General features: G+C 35.6%; 1 protein-coding gene across 1 annotated transcript in view; it reads right to left on the bottom strand.

Annotated features, from left to right (window-relative positions):
• The window catches only part of LOC107742758 (nesprin-1-like), a 125,999-nt gene continuing 102,299 nt past the window's right edge, over positions 1 to 23,700 (bottom strand). The window contains exons 103-137 of the mRNA XM_016555794.1: positions 23,362 to 23,558; positions 23,137 to 23,269; positions 22,425 to 22,607; positions 22,150 to 22,299; positions 21,770 to 21,946; positions 20,520 to 20,675; positions 20,266 to 20,421; positions 19,994 to 20,164; positions 19,786 to 19,919; positions 19,343 to 19,547; positions 18,051 to 18,233; positions 17,828 to 17,974; positions 16,780 to 16,934; positions 16,444 to 16,591; positions 16,279 to 16,373; positions 15,938 to 16,172; positions 15,668 to 15,862; positions 14,354 to 14,479; positions 14,119 to 14,274; positions 12,939 to 13,097; positions 12,682 to 12,848; positions 12,003 to 12,165; positions 11,721 to 11,908; positions 10,983 to 11,133; positions 10,726 to 10,908; positions 10,024 to 10,161; positions 9,750 to 9,941; positions 8,323 to 8,656; positions 8,107 to 8,195; positions 5,603 to 5,803; positions 5,382 to 5,510; positions 5,098 to 5,310; positions 3,736 to 3,828; positions 2,505 to 2,563; positions 1 to 945 (exon numbers count right to left, since the gene is read on the bottom strand). Of these exons, the coding sequence (XP_016411280.1) occupies positions 696 to 945; positions 2,505 to 2,563; positions 3,736 to 3,828; positions 5,098 to 5,310; positions 5,382 to 5,510; positions 5,603 to 5,803; positions 8,107 to 8,195; positions 8,323 to 8,656; positions 9,750 to 9,941; positions 10,024 to 10,161; positions 10,726 to 10,908; positions 10,983 to 11,133; positions 11,721 to 11,908; positions 12,003 to 12,165; positions 12,682 to 12,848; positions 12,939 to 13,097; positions 14,119 to 14,274; positions 14,354 to 14,479; positions 15,668 to 15,862; positions 15,938 to 16,172; positions 16,279 to 16,373; positions 16,444 to 16,591; positions 16,780 to 16,934; positions 17,828 to 17,974; positions 18,051 to 18,233; positions 19,343 to 19,547; positions 19,786 to 19,919; positions 19,994 to 20,164; positions 20,266 to 20,421; positions 20,520 to 20,675; positions 21,770 to 21,946; positions 22,150 to 22,299; positions 22,425 to 22,607; positions 23,137 to 23,269; positions 23,362 to 23,558 (5,811 nt within the window). The 3' untranslated portion in view covers positions 1 to 695. The remainder of the gene's footprint in view (positions 946 to 2,504; positions 2,564 to 3,735; positions 3,829 to 5,097; positions 5,311 to 5,381; positions 5,511 to 5,602; positions 5,804 to 8,106; positions 8,196 to 8,322; positions 8,657 to 9,749; positions 9,942 to 10,023; positions 10,162 to 10,725; positions 10,909 to 10,982; positions 11,134 to 11,720; positions 11,909 to 12,002; positions 12,166 to 12,681; positions 12,849 to 12,938; positions 13,098 to 14,118; positions 14,275 to 14,353; positions 14,480 to 15,667; positions 15,863 to 15,937; positions 16,173 to 16,278; positions 16,374 to 16,443; positions 16,592 to 16,779; positions 16,935 to 17,827; positions 17,975 to 18,050; positions 18,234 to 19,342; positions 19,548 to 19,785; positions 19,920 to 19,993; positions 20,165 to 20,265; positions 20,422 to 20,519; positions 20,676 to 21,769; positions 21,947 to 22,149; positions 22,300 to 22,424; positions 22,608 to 23,136; positions 23,270 to 23,361; positions 23,559 to 23,700) is intronic.

Below are 23,700 nucleotides of genomic sequence, written 5' to 3'. Positions count from 1 at the left end.
CATTCAGTCTTTAATTGTAATGAAAAATCCTTATCAGCAGGTTATGTGTATATCATAGGTGTATTTTCATTGCAAAGGTTTCTTAGGCCTTAGCAAACTGTACATACATAAATATCCTTTTCTTTGATATCAGTGGTTTGCATACAGTATATTCATGACACGGTTACCTTGAATATTACAGCAGGTTAGTTAAGATCAAAAATTAAAAAATAAACAATGACTAATCCAATAAAATCAACGATTGTTTTAAAACCAAAGGATGAACACATGCAAAAAATACATATAAAAAATAATTGCAATATAGAGTTCATAAATGTTTTATCTTCTCTTTTTTACAAGTTATTCATTTGATACAAGCAACCCAACACCTTTCAGTTTTTTCCCAATAAACTTGATCTTTCCATGATTAAAAAAGACCTGATTAACTCACAGTGAGTTAATATCCTACGCTCTAGTTTCCTCCTTCACATCAAACATGGAAGAACATCAGTAGCACTAACGACACTTGTCTGACAGCAGTTTTCAGTGCAATAGGCTTCGTTCTAACATCTACACGAGACTCAGAGTGACATACTGTAAAATTAGCAGCTGTATTTGCTGTACAAGGACACGATAATGGTTGCCAAACTCAACGGCACTTGTCAATTTAGAGGGAAACCCGACGCTGAGCTGCCGTCTTAACTTCAAAGTGGAGCTCACATAGGTGGAGGCCCCTTGGTGTAGCTGAGCATTGGGTGGAAGGAGCCTGCGAAGTTGTTGAGTTGGGCACAGCTGTAGTGGTCCTCAGACGCAGGCACAAGACAGGCCACCACCAGCACCAGCAGCAGGAAGATCTGCAGCGGCAGTGCGGCCCAGAGGACACGCTTCAGGAAGGTTTTGCACCAGGATGGTGGTTCTTCCTCGTCAGAATGGGAGGAACCGGATCCAGCGGCGTTGCGAGACCTGCTATACATGAGACGGCACAAGAGGTGGAAACGCTCAGATGTAAAACTAGGTGAATGAGAGAAATTACACTGGTTATCTAGCTATTCCTAACGGTAGCTAAAGAAATGGGCTTTGTAGATTCACAAAAGACTCTTAAAATTAAAGGTTCACTGGATATTGGGCATTGATGATTCCATGAAGAACAGGGACCTTATATATGAATGCTTAGATAGGTGTCGTATTCCTATAGGTAGATGGGGATCAGCTGAGAGTCAGCTGATGCGAGCTTGACTAACGTGACCTGCCAGAACTAACGCTACGCTAGATTTTTATTATAACATTATTTGGTAATTCTATTGTGAATACACATCTTTAAAGGGGACATAATGGAATTACGTCTTATATTAAAGGGACAACAGACTTATATTCAAAAATAATCGTAATCACAAACAATTCATTCAAAATAAAATACTTGATTATTTTATATTTAATATATTAAAAAATATACTTAATTATTTAACTTAATTATTTTATAATAAATTAACTTCTTGTCATTTCACCATAACCCACTACAAAACAGCTGTTTGTGAATAACCACGTTTAATACGAAAACATATATATTTTTTAACATTCTATAATAAAAACAAAAACAAAAAATGATTATAATGTGGTAATTATATTGTGAATATGAATTTTTAAAGGGGACACACTGGCATTATTTATACGTATGGGACAATAGTTTTTAAAATAAACAATTATCTTAACTATATAAATCTTATAAACTATAAAATCTTAACAATTATCTTATATAAAAAATAAATATTATTAAACTAGAATTTTACTATGATCCACTACAAAAAAATGTGTGAATAACCATCATTAATTCTGACACATCATGGTAAACCAGATTTTGCTGTTCCTTTCAATTATCTTGTATTAAAATAACATATTATCATTATTAAACTTATTTTATCATTTAAAAAATCTTGTCCATAACCCACTGAATGCGGACACATGGGAAATCAGATTTTTTGCACCTATCAGAACAGTCCCACCGGTAGAGAGTCCTCTGTAACGCACGTCACGTTTCTCTAGCATGTCATCAAACTGCACGGATGGCAGATTGGAGGAGGGAGATGATGATTGATTAGTCGGTGAAAGAGCAGATGTGACACACCAGAGTGAGAAAAAGAGAAAGTTTGTTCATTGCAGACGCTTGCTGAATAGACAAGAAAAATGAACGGCTCAGCAGCAAGCAGCCTAGCGTATCCATATTTACAGCCGCAAAATATAGAAAACAAGCACGCTTTTGGTCTGGTGCATGAGCTCCCTTAGTAGTGTCTATCTCAGCTCCCTAAGCTGAGCAGTGTCTAGAATCACAGAAGATGATGGAAGTCATCAGCATGAGCCTGTAGGTTGCTAATATTTCTGCATGCGTGACATGCTGCAGGTCTGTCAGGTTTGTAGGACACTGTCCACTTAGGGGTCAACCCAGAGCCATTAGAGCTAGGGGCCTACGGTCAGGTCATGAGTTGAGTTCCATTATCTTCCAAGTGTTCTAGAAACCAGGAGAAAGGTACCTGTGAAGTGGACTGCTCACACAGGCTCCGGGCTGTGACAGACTACTTTTGCCCCGTGGCTGTTTGCAATGAACAGGGGGGTAAAAGAAAGAAAGAATGTTTCAGTCCAGGCAAATAAAGACAAAGCTACTGATGAAAGAACCCCCAAAAAAGAAGAGCACCAACAAAATCAAATGAGGGAGTGACCGCACTTCTATGGAGACAAAGAAACTGGTTCTTTATGACACCCTTCTCAGAAAAACCACCTTGCCAACAAGGGATCCTTTAATATTTGAAAAAGCTTTTAAAGGGCATTTCGTCTGTTTTCTGAGAATGTCACAGGTCATATTTTACCCAGGATTACATAAAGGCCATAATACAGGAAAAAGCTTTAAAATTAATTTTTTTATTATTAGGAAAAAATATATATATATATTTTTTTTAAATATTATATTATCATTAAATATTATAAATATTACAAACAAATTAAGTAACATGATAAGCTAATAATTGTAATTATTAGAATTTAATTCATATAATTATTAGAATTTAACTATTTTATTTTAATTATTAAAATAATTTAAAATATACATACATTACAGTGATAGTTTGTTGACTTATGCATCATTGTATTATTGTAATGAGAATCTGATGAGAATTCTTAAAAATAAAATAAAAAAAATATAAAAAAACAAATAAAACATCTGGATGCATTACAGTAACAATGTGAGAGGAAAATGTGTTTGAATGTCATTATAATGTTTATAATCATTATAATCATAAAATGTTAATGGACCAAAAAGGTTTCATTTTCTTCATGCTAAATTTTGAGGTTAAATATGACCTGGACATGTTTTTTTTTTTTTTTTTTCATAGAACCAGTATTCCTTGATGACTACAGTGTGGGAATCTAGAATAAACATGAATGTGGGAAATGAGTGGAGGAACAAACCAAGCCAGAATTTAGGGCTGTGATACGGGTGTGACTAGTTGTTTAAAGGATCAATCAATAGGATGTAGAAACACAACAGGGACGAATCACATCTCCAGTTCTGATTCAGCTCTTGCATTAGAGGAGAGCATGCTGGGAAGATCTTGAGTTTTGGAGGAACTCTGAGCATACTAATAAGGTGTCAAGTGTGTTTTTGGAGGCCAAGTTCCAGGTACATTCAAGTGTCAACCTATCAGCTCAACGTGACAAGCAAACACTGATCTCTGAAGGGCCCAACAGAACGTGAGGGTGATGTGTTACCGATCGCCGGCGACTGGGAGTGCTGCGTCCAGACACGGGGCTCAGGGAACCGGAAGTGTCCAACTCATCAGCAGATGACCAAGATGACAAGTCCTACAGAGATTGTGTGTGATGAGAAGGGTTGGAGAAAGACAGTGTGAGTAAAAAAACTAGACAGACTGCACATCAGGGTTATTGCAGTTAAACTAAAATTATTAAAAAATGTCACTTGAAATAAAATAAAAAAACTTCAACTGAAATGAAAGGCACTATATAAATAATAAAATTAATTTAAAAAAATATACAGTATATACAAAAATATACAACAAATAATCAAAAACTTATTTAATTTCAGCTAGTCGCCTGTATATATATATAATGACAAAAACACAACAAAATGACTAAAACTTAAACTGAAATTAAAATGAAAACAAAATATTGAAATAAAAACTAGTTCAAAATATTCATTAAAACAATAATAGTATCTCAATGATACTAAACACTGCTGCAAATAAAAAATTCTCAACCTTTTTGAATTGAAGACTTCAAACACAAAATTCAAAGCCCCCTATATAATATAATATAATAATAAATTAAAAAAATATACAGTGTATACAAAAATATACTACAAATATACAAAAACGTATTTAATTTCAGCTACAAATAATCAAAAACTTATTTAATTTCAGCTAGTCGCCTATATATATATATAATGACAAAAACACAACAAAATGACTAAAACTTAAACTGAAATTAAAATGAAAACAAAATATTGAAATAAAAACTAGTTCAAAATATTCATTAAAACAATAATAGTATCTCAATGATACTAAACACTGCTGCAAATAAAAAATTCTCAACCTTTTTGAATTGAAGACTTCGAACACAAAATTCAAAGCCCCCTATATAATATAATATAATATAATATAATATAATATATAATATAATATAATATAATATAATCAGTCATTTATATTTACTTATTTATTAATCATTATAGGGGATACATTCATCTATAAAAAAGGTAAATTAACCACAATTCAAGTTTCAAGAACTGTAATTGTATTGTATATTGTACTGTTCTAAAATAAAAAAAATTAAACGAAAAAGAAAAATTTCAGTTTATATTTTGATTTCATGTTTGTTTGCATGCATTTGTTAAGTTTAATTATTTCAACATACTATTACTATTAATAATAATAATAATAACAACAACAACAATTTCAGTCATCCTGTGGCCCATCCTTCTCCTGGCTGAGAACCACTGATTTAGAAATATTTGTGAATTTCATGTTTACAGGCACTAATATCATTTAGGTCAAACACAGGCAAACTGTGTGCATTAATGTTTTGTTGTGACAATGCTGGCGGTCAGTAACTCACCTGCTGACTGCTGCTGATGTCCAGGGTCTTCTGCAGCTCTCGGATGTCTCTCGTCACCTCCTTCAGCAACAGCTTGAGACGGTTCCCCATCACATGCACCTTCTCTTTGGCTTCCAGACAGTCACTGCCCTCCGAGTGGACCAGCAGCTGAAGGGACATGTCCTGCAGGGACGCCACCTTCAGCTGCGTGTCCAGCAGCTCCCGGCGGATTTGCTGCAGAACAATCAGTGTTGAATCAAAACAAGCCGTGCAAGCTATACCAACAGAAAAGAGAAATCATTTACCAGAAGCGTTTTGTGATGCTCCTGTAGGGTATCGCTGTCCTGAGTGTGGTCAATCGGGACGATCTCATTCCTCCTGCGATCGATGTTCTCCAGCCACAGAAGCAGACCATGACTCATCTCATGGAAGTCCTGAAGATTAGGAAAAGGTCTGTGATTTGAACCCCTCAACATTGACGAAAGCAGAATTTCTGAATGAGTATCTTCTGATAACAGCTTCTTGCCTGGCACTGTAAGAGCGCGTGCTGGAGCGCGTTCCTCCACTCGTCCAGAGAGCTGCTGAGACGCTCCCAGCGGTTATTCATCTCCTTCAGCTGTCGCTGCAGGTCTCGCGCCTCCTCGCTGTCCGACTGCACAAACTCGGCGCTGCAGAGGTTAATGGACAACGCGATGGCCTTGCGCTTATCCAGAGCCTTCTGCAGCTCCTGCGCGGAGTCCCAGGTCAACAGAGAAAAGCATCAATGCCACAATACAATAAACAAGCTGGACAACCAACAAAGAAACGACAACAGTGGTTCAAAGAATATCATGGCATTAGTGTTATTTTAGTATTATTACTATTACAATACTTCTTAAAACTTTGAATTACCTTTTATTTTTAATTTTATAATTTAGTTTTGTTTGTTTTACTTGGACAACCAACAAACAATAAAACAAAGAAAACGCTGTAACAGTGGTTCAAAGAATACCATGGCATTAGTATTATTTTAGTATTTTTGATATACTTTTACAGTAATTATTAATATTTTTTAATAGGTTTCATTTTTATATTTTTAGTTTTCATTTTAATTTTAGTTTAGGTTTATAATCTGTTTTCCTCATTATTATTATTTTTTTTGTATTTCTATACAGCTTTAATTTATTTTTAGTGCAGTTTTAGTAATCTAGTAAGGCAACATTTCTAATTAAGTTTTTTAAATTTAGGATTTCAAGTTTAAGATTTTAAGTTTAGGATGTTCAGTATTAAGGATTTTCAATATTTATATTTTATTTCAATTACTGAAAATTATTTTTAATAGTTTTAGTTAGTTTCATTTAAGTTTCTTAAGTTTATGATGGATAACCAACAAACAAGAAGATTTTAGTTTAAGTTTTAGCAATTTTGTTATGTGTTTCTGTCATTTTTATATATAATTATGTCTAATTTAATACTGCTATATAGCAGGGGTGTCAAGCTCAGGCCCTGTCCACACGAACGCCGTTATTTTTTAAAACCGCAGCTTTTTCTACGTGGTTAGGCCATTCGTCCACACGCAAACACAGCACCAGGTCACTGAAACCAAACATTTTTGAAAACGCCTGCCAGGGTGAAGATTTTCGAAAACTCCAGTTGCAGTTTTTGGCTTGTGACGTCGGAGCCTGCACTGTTATCTCCGCCTACTGGAAACTTTTTCAGGCTTCTGATTGGCCAACATGGCTTTACAGTTGAGATTATATCGCCACCTGTTGGTTTGGCATGCTCTTGACAGTGCTTCATAGCATGAGTTTGCATTTTCATGTGGACGGAGATTTTTTTTAAAACGGAAGAAGGAAAAACTTTTATATAACGTTTATAAAAATACCCGTATACGTGTGGACATGGCCTCAGTTCCTGGAGGGCCACAGCCCTGCAGAGTTTAGCTCCAACCCTAATTAAACACACCTGATCCAGCTAATCAGGTCCTTCAGGCTTATTTGAAAACTACATGGGTATGTGTGTTGGAGCAGGGTTGGAACTAAACTCTGCAGGGCTGCGGCCCTCCAGGAACTGAGTTTGACACCCCTGCTATATAGCTTCAATGTGTCAGTTTTGAGTCATTTTAGCACTTAGTAACAAATAGTTTTAGTTATGATTAACAGCGCTGGAGTGTCTGACCTTGAGTTTTTGAAATATTAGATGAAAAACTTTTAAAATAAGAAATGTTGCTTTGACAACTGACTGAAATAAAATGTTGAAAGTATTAAAATTATAACAAAAAAAAATGTCAAGCTAAATAAAAACGAATAAAATGACAAAAACATAACAAAATGACTACAACTTAAATTACTAAAAGAAACACTGGAAATAAAAAGTAAAAGCTAAATCAGAATATTAATAAATACTATAATAGTATACATAATAATAAAATAACAGATTTAAACAAAAATCCAGCATTCTGAATATAATTACAAAAAATATTCAGATGTTTAACAGCAATGAGAATTTCAGGCGGGAAATTGCTTTATAATTTAAAAATGTAAAAACATTTGAATTGGTCCAAAAAAATAGGCTTCATTTTCTTTATGTAAAAATATTTTTCTGTGATTTCAGATTCAAATTTGACCTTGATATGTAAAATCCTTCTTTTGGACCTGTGTGACCATTAAAAAAATCCACATGGGCCCATACTACTAATATTTGATTTTAAACCACTTGATTTAAAAGGATTTTATTTTTTTGTAATTCACAATTTTCTCTGATTGCAAAATACTGTGAGTAATGCTGTTGATTTGGCAAATCCATAAGCATTAGAAACCAAGAACAAACACCAGAGTGAAGTCAGTGGGCATCAACCTGTGACACTACATGCAAACACTGGAGAACTGATTATTATAGTTAACACACTGTGTGAAGCAACACAAATCAAAAGAGAAGGGTTAGGAAATACAGCCGATGGTCGCAGCACGCGGCTCTGTGCTTTGATTCGGTTTGTGAGTAGAAACTAAAGATCACAATCTCAGGCAACAGACTAGTGAGTGAGTCTCAGATTTCGGACTGCTGTTGCCTACCAGCGCTGGACCTCAGAGTTTGCTCAGTAAGTTTTAGATATGCCTCAGGACTCTCTGGAATCACTACATCTGAAAGAAACATATACATGCATACAATACAAACATGATTGAATGCTGAACCCCACTAAAATCATATGCTACAGCCACCAGTTTATTCTCTCTCTTCTGTTTATAGGACGAAAGATCTCACACTGACCTGAGAGGGCGGACGCTGAGCCCTGCAGGTATCCATCCTCTCCCTGATCTCCCGGTTCAGAGGACAAGGCTCTGCTGGCGCTCTCCAGACCCCGGCTCAGGTCGTAATCGTGGTCCCACTCCAGAAGGATGGAGTCCACGCTGGCTGGAGTGTCTCGGCCCGAGCGTTCGGCCCGTAGAGGAGCGGCCAGCGACGCAGAGCGACTGGACGAGCGCAGAGGGGACAGAAAACCATCGCCCAGACGCTCACTCCACGGAAAGCTGGACACGTCAGCGGGCTCGTCCAGATCAAACTCACGGTCCGAGTACGAGACGTCATGTTCATCGTCTGTGAGCTGGATAAAGAAGAAGAATTCACAGTGGTTTTTGGGATCCAAACCTTGACTAAATTGATTAAAGAGGATGAAATAAAATGTCAAAAAATGCTAAACAAAATGACTGAACGAACTGATAAATAAAAAGTAAACAAAAAAAGCATATAAATTAAAATGGTATATTTAAATATGAAAATAAAATAAAATAGAATGAACAAATGAATGAATGAATGAATAAGGTAAACAAATAAAAGGTAAATATAAATAAATATGAAAATAAATATGAAAAAATCTAATAAATAAATGAATAAATATATAAAGATATAAATAATAGTAGTAGGGCTGGGCGATATGGCCAAAAAAATGATCACGATAATTTTTTTGCATATCAGTCGATATCAATAATTATCACGATAAATATCAATCTTTTTTTTTTTTTTTTAAGTTTAAAGCCATATTTTTGCTCCAAAGTGAAAGTTGTAGAAACCAGACTTTTAATTTTCCTTAACAAAATATATATCTTAATAGACAAATTTATTTCTTAGTTTCTGCATGTTTTGCATGTGATATTGTTTCAAATCATAATATTTATTAATAATATTTTTTGTCTCTTAGAAATGCACATATGACAGTAGTAGTAGCTTGAGTTAAGATGCAGATGTACATTTTTGTTCATTATCAAAATCAATTATAGTAGTCATAAATAAAAAGGTAAATGTAAATAAAAATGGTACATATAAATATTAAAATAAATAAATATAAATGCATATTAAAATAAAATAAAATTAATGAATGAATTAATAAATTTAAAAATATATAAACATACACAAATGTAAATATAAATAAAAAGATAAACAAATGTGAAAAAATAAAATAAATGAATGAGTAAATAATTAATAAATATATAAAGGAAGTCATAAACAAAAAGGTAAATATAAATGAAAATGGTACATATAAATATGAAAATAAATATAAACAAAAAACAAACAAATGTATAAATAAATAAATAGGTATGTAGGTACATATAAATAAATATGAAAATGAAACAAATTGAAAAAGAATGGAAGAGAACGCCAATATCAGTCAGAAAAAGCATCTGCTGTATTGAAAGTACCGGTAATCGTATAAGTTTCTTGTAGTAGCGCTCCACACGTCCAAACACTTCCTGGCAGTAACGCTGCAGTTCTTCAAGCTCTTCCTCCATCACAGCAGCATCTATCGGCTCACTCTTTTCCAGAAGAGCTTCACCCTGCTGGAATATGTGGTCAATCTTTGCTGTGTTCAGAGTGATCTCCTGCTGGAACGCCTGGACGCAGAAGAGAACCTTCATCAGAGAATTACACAGGAGATATGGAGAACACATGCAGTAATAAAGGCCAGAGACGTACCCTCAGCTGTTTGATTTTGGCCTGGACGTCACACTCGGAGAAATGCTCAATGTTGGTTAACTGCAGGTCCATCTCTGTCAGCCAGACCAGGATACAGTCTCGTGCCGTCTCAAACTCCTCCCGCTGACATATAAAGTGCTGCGGTGGACATAACAAATGCTTCAAAAATCAGATTCACTTGCATTTAATAAAATCATTAATATCATTATATAATAATATATATTTATTTGTTTTGCAACAGCTGATTTACCCAAATGGACTAAAAGGTTAATTTACAAAAATATAACTTTGGATTATATTATTTCATTGATTATATATTGATTTATTGAAGAATGTACATAATATATATATATAATACTTTTATGATTCATTATATTATGTGTATATTTAATAATTATTATTATTATTTTTATTGTTAGTACAATATTTAAAAGTTATATTAAACTATTTATTTAAAATAAATACAAAATTTAAAAGTTAAACTATATTTCCAAGAAATGGTTATAATTAGTGCGGGACATTGTTATGCATTTGATAAATTATCTTTGAATTAACTTCTGACAGAAAGATTAACTTCTGATTAAACAAAGGCAGAAAGTTCTTTCACAGATTTGTGTTATTATAATATGTATCAAAGTGATGACTGTCTAAGCATCAACTGAGTATAAATGGTGGTGTAAAAGGAATCCATCAGCTCTGTACCTTTAGCCTGCGTAGGACGGATGACACTCGTCTCTGCAGGTTCTCCCAGCGCTGGTTGGTGTTGTGGGCCATTTCTCTCAGATTACAGGCCGCGTCGGTGCGATTCTCACGTGCCAGTCGCTGATAATGTTTATTGATCAGCTCCAGCTGCGTCAAACTTTCATGCACCTGCCGCTGGAACGTCTACAGAGACACAGAGCGTTAATATCATAAATCTGTTCAACAATACTACATTCATTCAGTCTGGATGATCTCACCTCAAATTTCTTGAGCTCCTCTTTGGCAACAGTGTAAAGGACACCTGAAGAGTTTGGCAGCGCGGCTGTCTTCTCCGACAACATGAGCCACTCCTCAAAATGAGAGTAGTCATCCAGAAACTTCTGCCAGAGACGCCACGTCTCCTCAATCCTTTCACATGAGCAAAATTTAGGTTTACATTTGTCATTTAGCACAATTATTGTATAAAACTATTAAAAAATAAATAATTTTCATTAATTGAAATAAAGCTGCAATAAAGCTGAAATAGATTAACATTAAAAAAATATAAAATGTTGAGCAAAATTTGTTTAAATTTGTCATTTAGCACAATTTTTGTATTAAACGATTAAAAATAAACTATGAAAATAAAATACAAAATATAAAATAATAAACAAAATTTAGGTTTAAATTTGTCATGACCACATGAACAACACAAAGGTGTATTAGGCATTGTTATCATTAACTTTAAGTATAAATAAAACTATTAAAAATCATTTTCATTAACTGAAATAAGGCTGCAATAAAGCTGAAATAGATAAAATAACAAAAATATAATATAATATAAAACAGGACAAACCAAAATTAGAAATGTTGCTTTGGGAACTAACTGAAATAAAACAAATTTAAGTCGAAGTGCTAAAATTAGTAAAACTAAAACGGAAATAAAAATAAATCAAAGCTAAATATAAATAAAAATATAAAAATAAAAGGTATGCGGTGCGGTTCACAGGTCATACCTGAGTCTCCTCTCCATGGACATGGCACAGATGCTCCTCCAGCGGCGGTCCAGGCTGCGTGTGGCCTGCTGGATGGAGTCACACTCGGCGTCTGTAGCACACGCGTCACAGTCGTGCAGCAACACCTCACACAGGTTCAGCACAGACGCCACACCTGTGCTGTGCTTCTCGATGTCTCTCTGCAGCTCCTGAACCAAGGACACAATAATGTTTTATCTGAACCAAACAAACAAAATGCTTTTTGAATTCACTGTGTGTGTGTGTGTGTGTGTGTGTTTGTACCTGCTGTAGATCCAGTTTCCTCTGGATCTCCTGGTAGTCGCAGGTGTCGTACACGATGGGACGGGACAGTTCAGTCTCGATGTGGCCGAGCCAAGAGCGCAGACTATTCATGTTCTTATCCAACTGCTGAACGGCCACTAAAGTCTCCCGCAGCTTCTTCACCCTGAATAAACAACACAGATATTATCAGCCTTTTCACTATTTCTGACACAATGTACTGTGTCTACATCTATACTATATTATATCAGGGTTATTATAGTTAACTAAAACTAAAAACATAAAAAACACTTTCATTACTTGAACTAAAGAAAACATGATCTAAAATAAAATATAAACATTTTATTTTAAATTCTAAGCTTATTTGATCTAAACTAGTTGCCAAGGCAGCATTTCTCACTTCCATTTAGCAATTTGATGTACTAAAATTACACCTAAAACTGAAACTAAAAATTCACAGACATGACAAGAAATATTTATTAAAAATGAATAAAAATGACAAAATCACAAAATTCCAAAAAATGACAAAATTTAATTATTAAAACAAACTAAATTAAAAAGGAAATGCAATCGAAACACAATGCAGATTCAAACCTCAATCATTTTTAAAATGAATTCTGAGGACAAATTGTGTGAAATAGTGCTGATAATGCCAACCACATCGCGGTGTGTGTTACAGTACCTGGCCCCAATGAGGTCGAGCAGATGCTGCCAGCGTTCGTTGACTTTACCGAGTTTGTGTTCAATGTCAGAGGCTTTGCTCTCATGACTGGCCCGAGCTAAACGTTCACCCAGCTGCTGGAGCTCGTGTTTATTCTCCTGAACCACCGCCACCTCCTCCTGATAGTCCTGAGGGACAATGGAAAAAACATTCCCATTATGTTTAACATTCTATATATATATATATAACACAAAAGAAATGTGACATTTAATCGCTACCTTTCGTAATTTCTCAATCATCTCTTCGATGCTGATGTCTCCATTCTGGGATACTTTGCTTTCCATTTGCGTCAGCCATTCACACAGCTCCTTATATTTATCATTGAAGATGGCCCATTCATTCAGCTTCTCACTCGCCTGCTGCCTTCGCAGACACAACTGCACAGACAAATACACGAAAACATTTGCCTTCAGTAATTTCAAAATATGGTTGAGCATTTAAACCAAATCTAAGTAGATTCAATTGAATATTTAGCCACAACATCTCTCTGTATCTCTATAATGTGCAAAATTAAAGTGTAAATAAACACAGTTACACATTCCCAAAACCATATTGAAGGAAAGGCAAAAGCCTTACCAGAGCATCAGTAAAAATACAGCATGAGTGAAGAGTTTAACAGTTAAATGTCTCTACTGAGATATCAAACGTACGCTCACATCCTGTGGTGTCTCAGCTCACGCACCGGATGCCACAAACACAGAAGGTGCATAAAACTCTTCATGCTTCGCATTCAAGTTTCACTTTGAGTGCTTTGCATTGCTCTCTACTAGCAAAAACATTAGGGCTGTCAAAATGACTGAAAAACTAAATTCGAATTTTCGCAACGCTGATAGATGCCCCGCTAGAAAATGTGATAAATATGCGTTTTGTGTGAATGGCTTGGTTTCAGTTTCACCGTAAACAACATATTCTCCACACTGATGCTCTCGTTTTCCGCTATATATTGAATGAACAACGTAGCAGCGCCGCATCTAGTGGGTTCAACTGGACAGGCTAACAAAAGCATTCAAATGCAATGACACTTACATTGTCATCGCATCTCGTGCGCCACTGATAAGGCTGCCTGACGGCTGACGCAGACCTAAAATTCGAATGCAACGTTTTTGCATTCGAATGTGGATTTATTTTATTTTATTCGACGAATATTCGAAATTCGAATTTTTTTTTGACAGCCCTAAAAAAACATATGATAATATGTTCTGCAAAACAAACTCTGATGCAGTGATGTTTGAAAACAGCGATTTAAAAAATGTGTTATAAAATCTAATGAGCTTCCTATGGAGCCCAGAGAGCATTAGTTTGAATGTGCCTATGATGTCTAGGAAGGTTTTGAAAGCAACAATGCAGGCATATGTAGTGAAACAGCGCCACCGAACGGCCAGATATTTCTGAGTGTACCTGGTGACAGATCTCCTCCCACTGGCGGTGCAGGAGTTCAATGCGTTCCTGCAGCACACGCAGATCCTCAGGACTGATGTAACTGGACAGAGACTCTCTCAACACCGTCAGATGGGTCAAATCCTCCTTCCAGCCGTCAAACATGCTCTCCAGATCCTGCAGGATGTGGGCGTTTATTATTTCTCATCATTTCACTGTTATTCAGTTTCCCTCACAGAATCTGAACTCTGCATACCTTGCAGCGCATTTGTTCAGACTGCAGCTCCTCATTGCGATCTGGAAGCGGCTGGGACAGCTGGCGTTTAAAAGCTCTTAGTTTCTCTAGAGATCCTCCGATACCTTTTTCACATCTCTCCCAATCCTACACACAGTTTTGAAATAAGTCAAAGTGGTTTCTGGGTACATAAAAGATATTCTGAACAATTACAGTATCATGCATTGCTCTATCATCTGAAAACAAGCTTTAAACTCATTAGGGTAGGGATGTAGACAAACTCATGCAGACATTTGTTTGAGAGCAAAATAACTACTGGAACCACTAGAAAGAAATATTTGACAGAATTAGGGTGACAGTAAAAGTACAATAAAATTTAGAATAGACTAAAACACCCTATTTTAGAATTTTTTATTTAACTAGTGAAATCTCTCTCTCTCTCTTCTCTCTCTCTCTCTCTCTCTATATATATATTAATTTTCTATTTTCATCTGAATTTCAGTTACATTTTTAGTAATTATGTTATGCTTATGCCATTTTTATTAGTTTTTAAATATGTCTGAATATTTTTTTTATTAATTTTTACTTTACGTTTAAACTAAAAAAGGCTAAATGAAAACAAGAAATATTGCTTTGGCAACTAGCTTAAACAAAAAAATCTAACTCTAATCTAAAATATAAATCTAATTTTTAAATTTTATTTCAGGTAACAAACGTTTTTTTGTTTTCAGTTTTAGTTGACTATAATAATAGTGGTATTAGTATTTTAACTTTTATTTTAATATTATTATTGTTATTATTAACGAATATTTATTAACATTTTTATTTTTTATATTATTTATGATATTTATATTTATATCATTACTATAATTATTTAACTTTTATATTTAGCAACTAAATATATTTAAACAAACATTTACACAAAAAATTAAGTGCAAGAACTTCTAGGAACACTATAGTGTAATATTCAGGGTTTCATATCGTTTGTCTAATAAATTATGACCAAAAATAATAATTATTTCTAGTGCTGTCAAACGATTAATCGCGATTAATCGCATCCAAAATAAAAGTTTTTGTTTACATAATATATGTATGTGTGCTGTGTATATTTATTATATATATATATATATATATATATATACGCTTTCATCAATTTCCAGACTTGAAAATTACAATTAAAAATATTTCCTGATATTTAAAATTTTTTCTTGTGGGATGGATGACTCAGTTTTAAGAATATTCTGAAAGAAAAGAATCACTAAACCTATCCAGACACGTAGCAATAAAGTCCGCAAATGAAGAAAACAGGTGGCGCTGTGACACAAAGATCTGTACCCTGAGCAGAATGGCCAGCTCTTTCTTTTGCTCCTCCAGGTGGATGTTGGCGTGTTTCCAGCGCTCCTGTATGTCGAGCAGCTCCTCTTGTAGAGCCGCTTCGGCCCGTGTGTCAGCAGACAGAAGCAGCTGTCTCCCTGCCTCCACCGTCAGGATGTAACTGCCCTGCTGCCTCAGCAGAACCTTCTCCCTCAGCTGCAGGATCAACAGAGCGTCAGCAGGGGGCGCTAACAGCCAGCACAAAAGCATATTAGGTCAAACAATACTTACCTGAACTGCATCCAGCATGGCTCGTGCCTGTTGGAGTGGCACAGGTGTGCCCGCCTGCAGGGTTTCGGCCTGATGGGACGCTTCCACCAACCACTTCCTCAGCTTCTCCACCATCTCCCTGTAGCGCTGCCACTGCCGCAGGAGACTGTCTATGATGCCCCTGCGCTGCTGTGCCCGTCTCACCACCCCCTGCCACTGGTTACTCAGCAGAGCCAGCTTCAGCTTGAACTCATCTCTGGAGACACGGTCAGTTTCGATATGAGCATTCAGTCTGTTCAGGTATTTTGAATGCTAGGATCTTGCATATGCATATATCTGATGCTGATGATGATGTTGCTCACCTGTCGTCCACCTGTCCCTGCTCCAGCATGCGTTGTCCATCGCTGACGATAGAGTGAAGGATCTGCTGTCTGCTGAACATCTCTGCCTGAAACAGCTGTAACATTGCTCATTTATTAGTATCTAGGCTAGGTTTGCAACTCCTAATTTGCTTTTGTATGCCTCACCTCATGAGCTCTCTGCTGCTCCATCAGGCTCTGGAAGTTTCCGGAAATCTCCACGGCCAGTTTCTCCTCCGTCTGCACCAGGAACTCCATCCATGTCTCGCACTTCTCCAGAAAGGTCTGCTGCTGTAGTAGCAGGGCCTGAAGTTTGCTGAGAAGAGAATTTAGACATCCTTTAGAAGGTAAACAGACACTCAAACAATATCTACTGTAGTACTATGTATTTCCATGAAGGTCTTTACAAAGCCCAAAAAGAGCCATGCAGGGTATTTAAGAAAGTTATAAGAAGGAAGTATTCAATAATGATATAACCTCTCTTTATAATGAGCTGGAGCAAACCTGAATCTCTCAGTGGTCTGAGCTGAGGTGGTGGAGCAGCTTCTGTTGAGGTTCTGCATGCGTTTGATCTCAGAGTCGTTGAGAGGGAGTCTGTAACCCAGTTCATTCAGCCTCTCCAGATCAGGAGCCATACTGCTGAACTTCAGCATTTGTTTCTGCACAAAAAAATTAAAAATAAAATAAACAAAAACATTGGTGGTCAATTAATATATTGGTCAGGTCATTTTAAGTGATTGCACATTTTCGGTTTTCAGATTTTGTGTTATAATGATAAAAACAAAAAAAAGTGAATCAAATGAAAACTGCTTAAATTTTTTTCTTACATAATTTATGTATATGTACAGCAATTTTGTACAAAAATAATTGAGTATTTAAGCAAAAAAACATTTTTAAACTATTGTTAAACTATTTTTAACAAATAGAAACATAAATTCAATCAGCTGTGTCCAATATTTTGACTTCCAGTGTACATATCGACCACCCTGATCCTGGGTTATTTTGGTATTATTTATATACTACTATAGTATTTTGAATTAGCTTTTATTTTTCAGATTTTAATTGTGGTTTAATTTTGTTACGTGAGTTAATTTTTAAATACATTTTTTTAATTTCAGTTTTAGTTTTAGTAATTTTAATATTTTTATTTTAGCTTTATTTTAAGGTTATTTTGGTATTATTTATATACTACTGTAGTATTTATTAATATTTTGAATTAGCTTTTATATTTAGATTTTCAGATTACAATTTTATTTTATTTTATGTGCTTTAATGATTTTAATTCATTTTTAATTCATTTTTTATTTCAGTTTTAGTAATTTAATATTTCAGCTCAAACTTATTTTATTTCAGCTGGTTGCCAAGGTAACATTTCTAATCTTTTATTTGTAATTTTTCATCTTATCTATTTAGGTTTTATTTTATTTCAATTCAATTTCAATTCAATTCAATTCAACAAAATGAATTCGTTTTAGAAAACAATAACAACACTGATCTGATCTTTGCATATTTCAGGCATCCCAGCATAATTGATCTATTCATTCTTGTATACCTTGAGTTCCTCCATGCGGTCCTGGATCAGTGACTGGTCAGAGGAACCGTTGGGATCCTGAGCTTTCAGAACCTCCTCAGCTTCCACGATCCAGCGGGACAGAGAATCCAACTGCTCGTTAAACGTCTCATAGTCGCGAACTCCAGCCTGAGGAGAAAAACAACCCTCAGTGTCAAACACTAAAACACTCTCACAAGCCACTTCAATGCTCTTCTTCACTCACCTGCAGCGCCACCTGCTGTCGGCTCAGGCTCTGCTCTACAGCACTGAGGCGCTGGGTGAGAGACAGGTGGTCAGACTGGATGGAGGCAGCAGCTGATGTGTCCACCTGCTGTTTGAGCTGCTCTCCCAGCTCCAGTAAAACCTGCAGAGACGCCTGGACGGGAGCCTGAGAGCGCAGCAGCCCCTGAGGGAACATGGGATGAGAGTAAATTACTGTACTGATTACACTAAGTACTGATTATGAAATAAAAAACATTGACATAAGTAGTTGCTGTTCAGAATTTAGTGAACACTTAGGATCCACAAACACTATTCACAAACCATTTCTGTATTCTACAGGGTTTACAATAGTAGAGTTAGAGCTCTAAATCATAAATAATGTCCAGATATTCTTAATGCTTCATAAACGTATCTATAATGCCATATACTACACATAAAAATTACTTTTTTGTAATTATTTTTGTAACAACTATAACCACAGCTGTAATGCATAATACCCAACTTACTCATGATAACCATTCTTAAATGTATAATGCATGATATGATTTATTTTTTATAGCATTGATCATGTGTTTCAATGCATTATAATACTTAATACTTAGTATTATGTAGAGGTAAAATATTAAAATGTAGTATAAGTTATGAGAGCATACAACTCACTCATTAAACTCATTAAAAATAATAATTATAAAAATTACTTGGATTGAGATGAACATGATTCTACATTCTCAATAAGGGTGAATATGAAATACAAAAATGTACAGAAACCGTTGCTGTTTAGAATTTATGATTAGTGCATTAGTAGAATACACAAACATTTATGAGAGTATATCACACAATTGATTTTAAGGCATTACATCTAAAAAAAAATAAAAAATAAGAAATTGATTAAAATTAATTAAAAAATAATTATAAATGATTTTAAAAACAATTGGATGTGGGTATTAATGATACTCCTGACTAACCAGAGAATATATCAGATAAAAGATGTAACTGATCACTTGTAAGATATGCAAATATTGTCAAGTTCACTTAAAAAAATAAAGTTTTGTTGCAACAGTACACAATAACAATAATTGTTAAGAAAGTGAACAATGAACATGTAAACAATCTGTAACACAATACAATGAGGTCTCATTAGCATTAATTCACAAACTAAAAAACAACGTTTTTGCAGCATTTATTAACATTTGTTAAAGATAATGTTCATGTTAGTGCATTAACTAATGTTAATGTTAACAGATACAACTTTTGAAAGTGTTACCAAATAATCATAATCAATATTACACTCACAGCACAGTCTTGAATCCAGGTGGACACGTCCTCCTCTGTGATGTCTTTGTGGCTGGCGGTCTTCAGCATCTGGTTTGCTCTCTCCTCTAGTGTCTGGATGCTGGAGTCGCTCTGTCCATAAAGATCTTTATAGCTCTGCCACAGCTGCAGGAGAGCCTTACTGCTCTTCAGACGCTCCACGATCTCCTCCTGCAGACTGTTCCACCTGAAGACCACAAAACACACACTTCTATTACATCAACCTCACTCACAAAGCCAAAATGACTTTGCATTTGCAAACTAAAATGCTTGCAGTTTGGATTACAGACATGCATTTTTTAGTTGATATGTGTGTCTTAGACTCAAGTTAGGACTATAATTATAAACAAATAAACATTTACAAAAAAAGTACTTTGAGTATTATTGTACAAAAATATATATACATAAAAAAATGAAAAATGGACCTGGCGTTAATGTCTTTTAGTGTGTTATTGAGTGTGTCAGACACAGACGGGTGACACTCCTCCAGAAGCTGATGTGTAACTGATCCAAACTTCCTCAGACTGCTCTCTTGTTTCTCAAGCTCCTCCTGCAGGTTCTACAGATGTCCGAGGAAACAATATGAGACCATATGAAAGCCATGATTTGCAAATGAACTGGAACTTGCTTTACCTGTAGACTCTCCACCTGTAGCCGCGAAGCCTCCAGAGATCCTGTGAGCAGACGGTAGCGGGACACAGAGTAGCGTCCCTCCGTCAGGTAGCCGTTGATCTCTTCAGATGCTTGTTTGTATTGACTCCACTTGTCCTGGACAGACTTCAGACTGATCTTCAGCTGTCCGATCTGAGACACAGCAATCCAAATACAATTTACATGCAGAAACCCACATATAAACACTATAACGTTTAAAGAGACTTATAGAATCACATTAAAACAGTAAATACCAGGTGGTCCAGATTGGCCCATGTGTTATTCAAGGCTTGTAGAGACTCCATGACAACAGCACAGGCCTCGTCGGTCTTATTTTGGACGAGAGCACAAGCCTGTTCTTCCACTCTCTCCAGCTCCCTCTCCTTCTCCTTCATCATCTCCTCCATCTCCTGAAGTTACATGTCAGAAAAAGAGAGAAAATCTGTATTCCAGTCACGGAGGTCATGTTGAATAAAATAAGACTGCGTGTTCGGTCAATGGGTCAAACCTGGCAGTCTTTAAGTGCGTTCTGCACAGAGGATAAGTTCTCAATCCTGTGCTTCGTCTTGAGTCTGTCCTCCTGAGCGTTCAGCCATGCCTGAAGAGTCTGAACTTTACCCTCATATTCAACCCAGGATTCCAACAAGCATTCCAGATACTGTACCTGAAACAAAAATTTACATTTAACAACACATTTATGCAATTATATGATACAATTTAATTGAGCAATTATGTACCAAATAGTAACACTATTTATTATAAATCTTTATGTAATCACAATTTAGTATGCAAATATTACAATGACATCATCGCTGGCACACACTAAAAATAAATAAATAAATAAAACACTATTACAGTGGTTCTCAACCAGAGGGCCTCTCATAAACCTTCCAAGGGGCCATAGGATGACTAAAATGCTAAATTAATAATTACTAAAAATGCTTAAAAAAACAAGATAAACTGAAATCGTATTTATTTTTTATATTGTATTATATTTTTATAATATAATATAATATAATATAGATTTTATTGTAGAACATGCTGTTTTTGAAACTTCTGGAAACAAAAAATAAATTGTGGATAATAATATTTTTTTAAATATTAAATTTTTTAATATCCAAATATCTATTTTTTATATAAATTGTATGTGTACGTGTTATATATATATAAATTTACAAAAAAATTACCTATATAAACCCCCCCCACACTTTTCATTTTAATCTTTAAAATTTCCTAAAAGTATATAACATGTAAAAAAAGAAATATGTATAGAACAGCTCAGAATGAAATTATCTACCAAAAGTCTGAATAGAGTTTGAAAACTGTATATAGTATGTATGAGCTGCATCTGGGGCCTCATTTATAAAATGTTGCGCAGTTTGAAATATGTGTACACATAGAAAACCCACATACGCCTCTCTTTCAGATGTGAAATTATGAATCGCAAATGATCTTGAACTTGCGCGCAACTGAATAGTTTCAGCTCTCTGCCTTGTAAACGACTCCTAATTCATGTCATTAACATATAAAAGATCACCAGTCATCGTCCAAATCCTTTCATTTAGAACAGCGAGCTGCAAGAACAGCTTACATTTCCAAAAACCTGCAGTACTCCGACGAGAAAAAGTGCGTACGTCTGCTCAGACCCTGATGTGACACTTGTCACTTTTCCACGTCAATGGCAGTTTTGACAAATATGGGCGTTGGCGTGGATTTAAGCGTACGCACACTTTATAAATGAGGCCCCTGAAGTCTCACCCTCTCAGTGATACGTGTCTGCAGTATCTGCCAGCGGCAGTTCATGGCGCCCAGTTTCTCCGCAAAATCTGTTTTATCGCTGCGTTTGCTCTCCACATCCGCACCACTGATCTGGAGCACTGACTGATTCACAAAGTCCACAGTCAGCTGTTTGCAGTTCACATCCACTCTGAAGCCCTACAGAAAGTAAAAGACAACAGCATGGAGAAAACAGTTAGCAAAACACATAAAAATTCATAATTACTCCTGTGTAGCTAGACTTCTGATGATCGCCATAAAATCCAGTCCAACCAATAAATTAATTTGGAAAAATATTACTCACTTAAATACAATAGACCTTTTGTAGACTCTAACAGGGGTAAAACAGTAAATGCTGTCACCTTGTATCGCTGCAGGTACTCCTGGATGACCTTTGACCCAACAGCCCCTTTGAGATTCTCCTCATCCTCTTCTATGACTCTCTCCATCAATGACATCCAGTTCACAAGCTCAGCGATAGCGTGACGGGATGCCAGCTTATCCATCTGAGACTAAAACAACAAACAATATATCTTTAAAAAACAATAGACTAAGAAAGATCTGACCAATGAACCCCAGAAGTGAAACTAATCCTATGTATCAGAGCAGATAAGCCTGTTTAGTGAGCAGTCAGTACCTGGTGGAGTTTTTCTTGAACTACGGGAATGCGGGCAAGCAGTTCTGACCACTGAGAGTCCAGACGGGCGAGTTCAGACCGCAGAGACGCGGTGTCCATCTTCTTGAGTCTGAGCAGCTGGTTTCCCTCACTCAGCACCGAGGCCTTCAGACTGGAGCGGCTCTCCACCTCCTTACTGAACTCCTGTAGAGAAGAAAAGACGACACATGAAACGACCAGTATCTTGTGGTTTCTGGAATTACTTCCTTATAGGCATGCAAAGATATAAATAATTATTTAATAATGAATAATTATTAATTAAAGCTTCTTTTGAAACTATTTTCATTGGCAAAAACATCTAACTGTGAAAACGAATGATTATATTATAAAAATACACAAAATAATGTTCTTTTTAGCAGCATCATATGACCCCTTTAATAAAAAATTAAATAAAGCACAATAAAAACATAAAAATTAATTAATTAATAAATGAAATAAATATGGTCTGAGACACTGGGATAAAAAAATAAAAACAAAACAAATTAAAAAATAAAATAAAATAAAATTAATACATTAATAAATAAATTTAAAATAAAATAAAATAAAATAATTCGGTTCACTAGCAAAGCTTGAACCAGTGTGGTTTTCCAGTGAAACCGGTTGGCAAAATGCACCAACATCCTAAACACACCCCATGCTTGTGATTTCTTAACAATGAACCAGTCTAACTAACCAGAAAAGCTGTTAACTGGTCTTTAACAGTCTCCAGTTCCTGAGGACCAGCAACAAACTGTGTGTTCCAGAACTCCAAGCGTTCCAGAGCTTCCTGTAGCCAGCGACTCAGTTCACCAGACTCACGCTTATACCTGTGACAATCAAGCACATCTCATCATGAAGATTATGAAATAAAATGAATAAAACAATGCATCACTCTAAAAAAAAGAATTTAGCTCCTGACCTGGTTGAGTGCTTCAGGATGGATTCCAGGTTCTGTAGCTCTCTGTTGATCTTGGTGGAGTTGTTGAGCCAGTGCTCACCCAAAAGTGTGAGCTGGTTCTCCAGGCTGGAGCAGCTCACATATGACAGAAGATGCTTCCCTTCCTCTAGCACCTGATGCAGTTTGTGTTGGTGCTCCGTCAGACTGGCTTTAAGTGCCTAAGGTGATTATAATAGAAGGTCAAGTCGATCAGATACAGTCAGTCTGGTATGATTAGATTATCTATCCTAATACACCGATCATACCCATGTTGGCAAGTTACTCTAGACTACGTTACAACTAATCCTAACATTCATGATT

Source organism: Sinocyclocheilus rhinocerous, unplaced genomic scaffold, assembly GCF_001515625.1.
Source record: "Sinocyclocheilus rhinocerous isolate Xijiao unplaced genomic scaffold, SAMN03320098_v1.1 scaffold2091, whole genome shotgun sequence".
Taxonomy (NCBI): domain Eukaryota; kingdom Metazoa; phylum Chordata; class Actinopteri; order Cypriniformes; family Cyprinidae; genus Sinocyclocheilus; species Sinocyclocheilus rhinocerous.
Note: the sequence above shows the minus strand (reverse complement) of the source record. Positions and strands in the feature narration are given on the sequence as shown.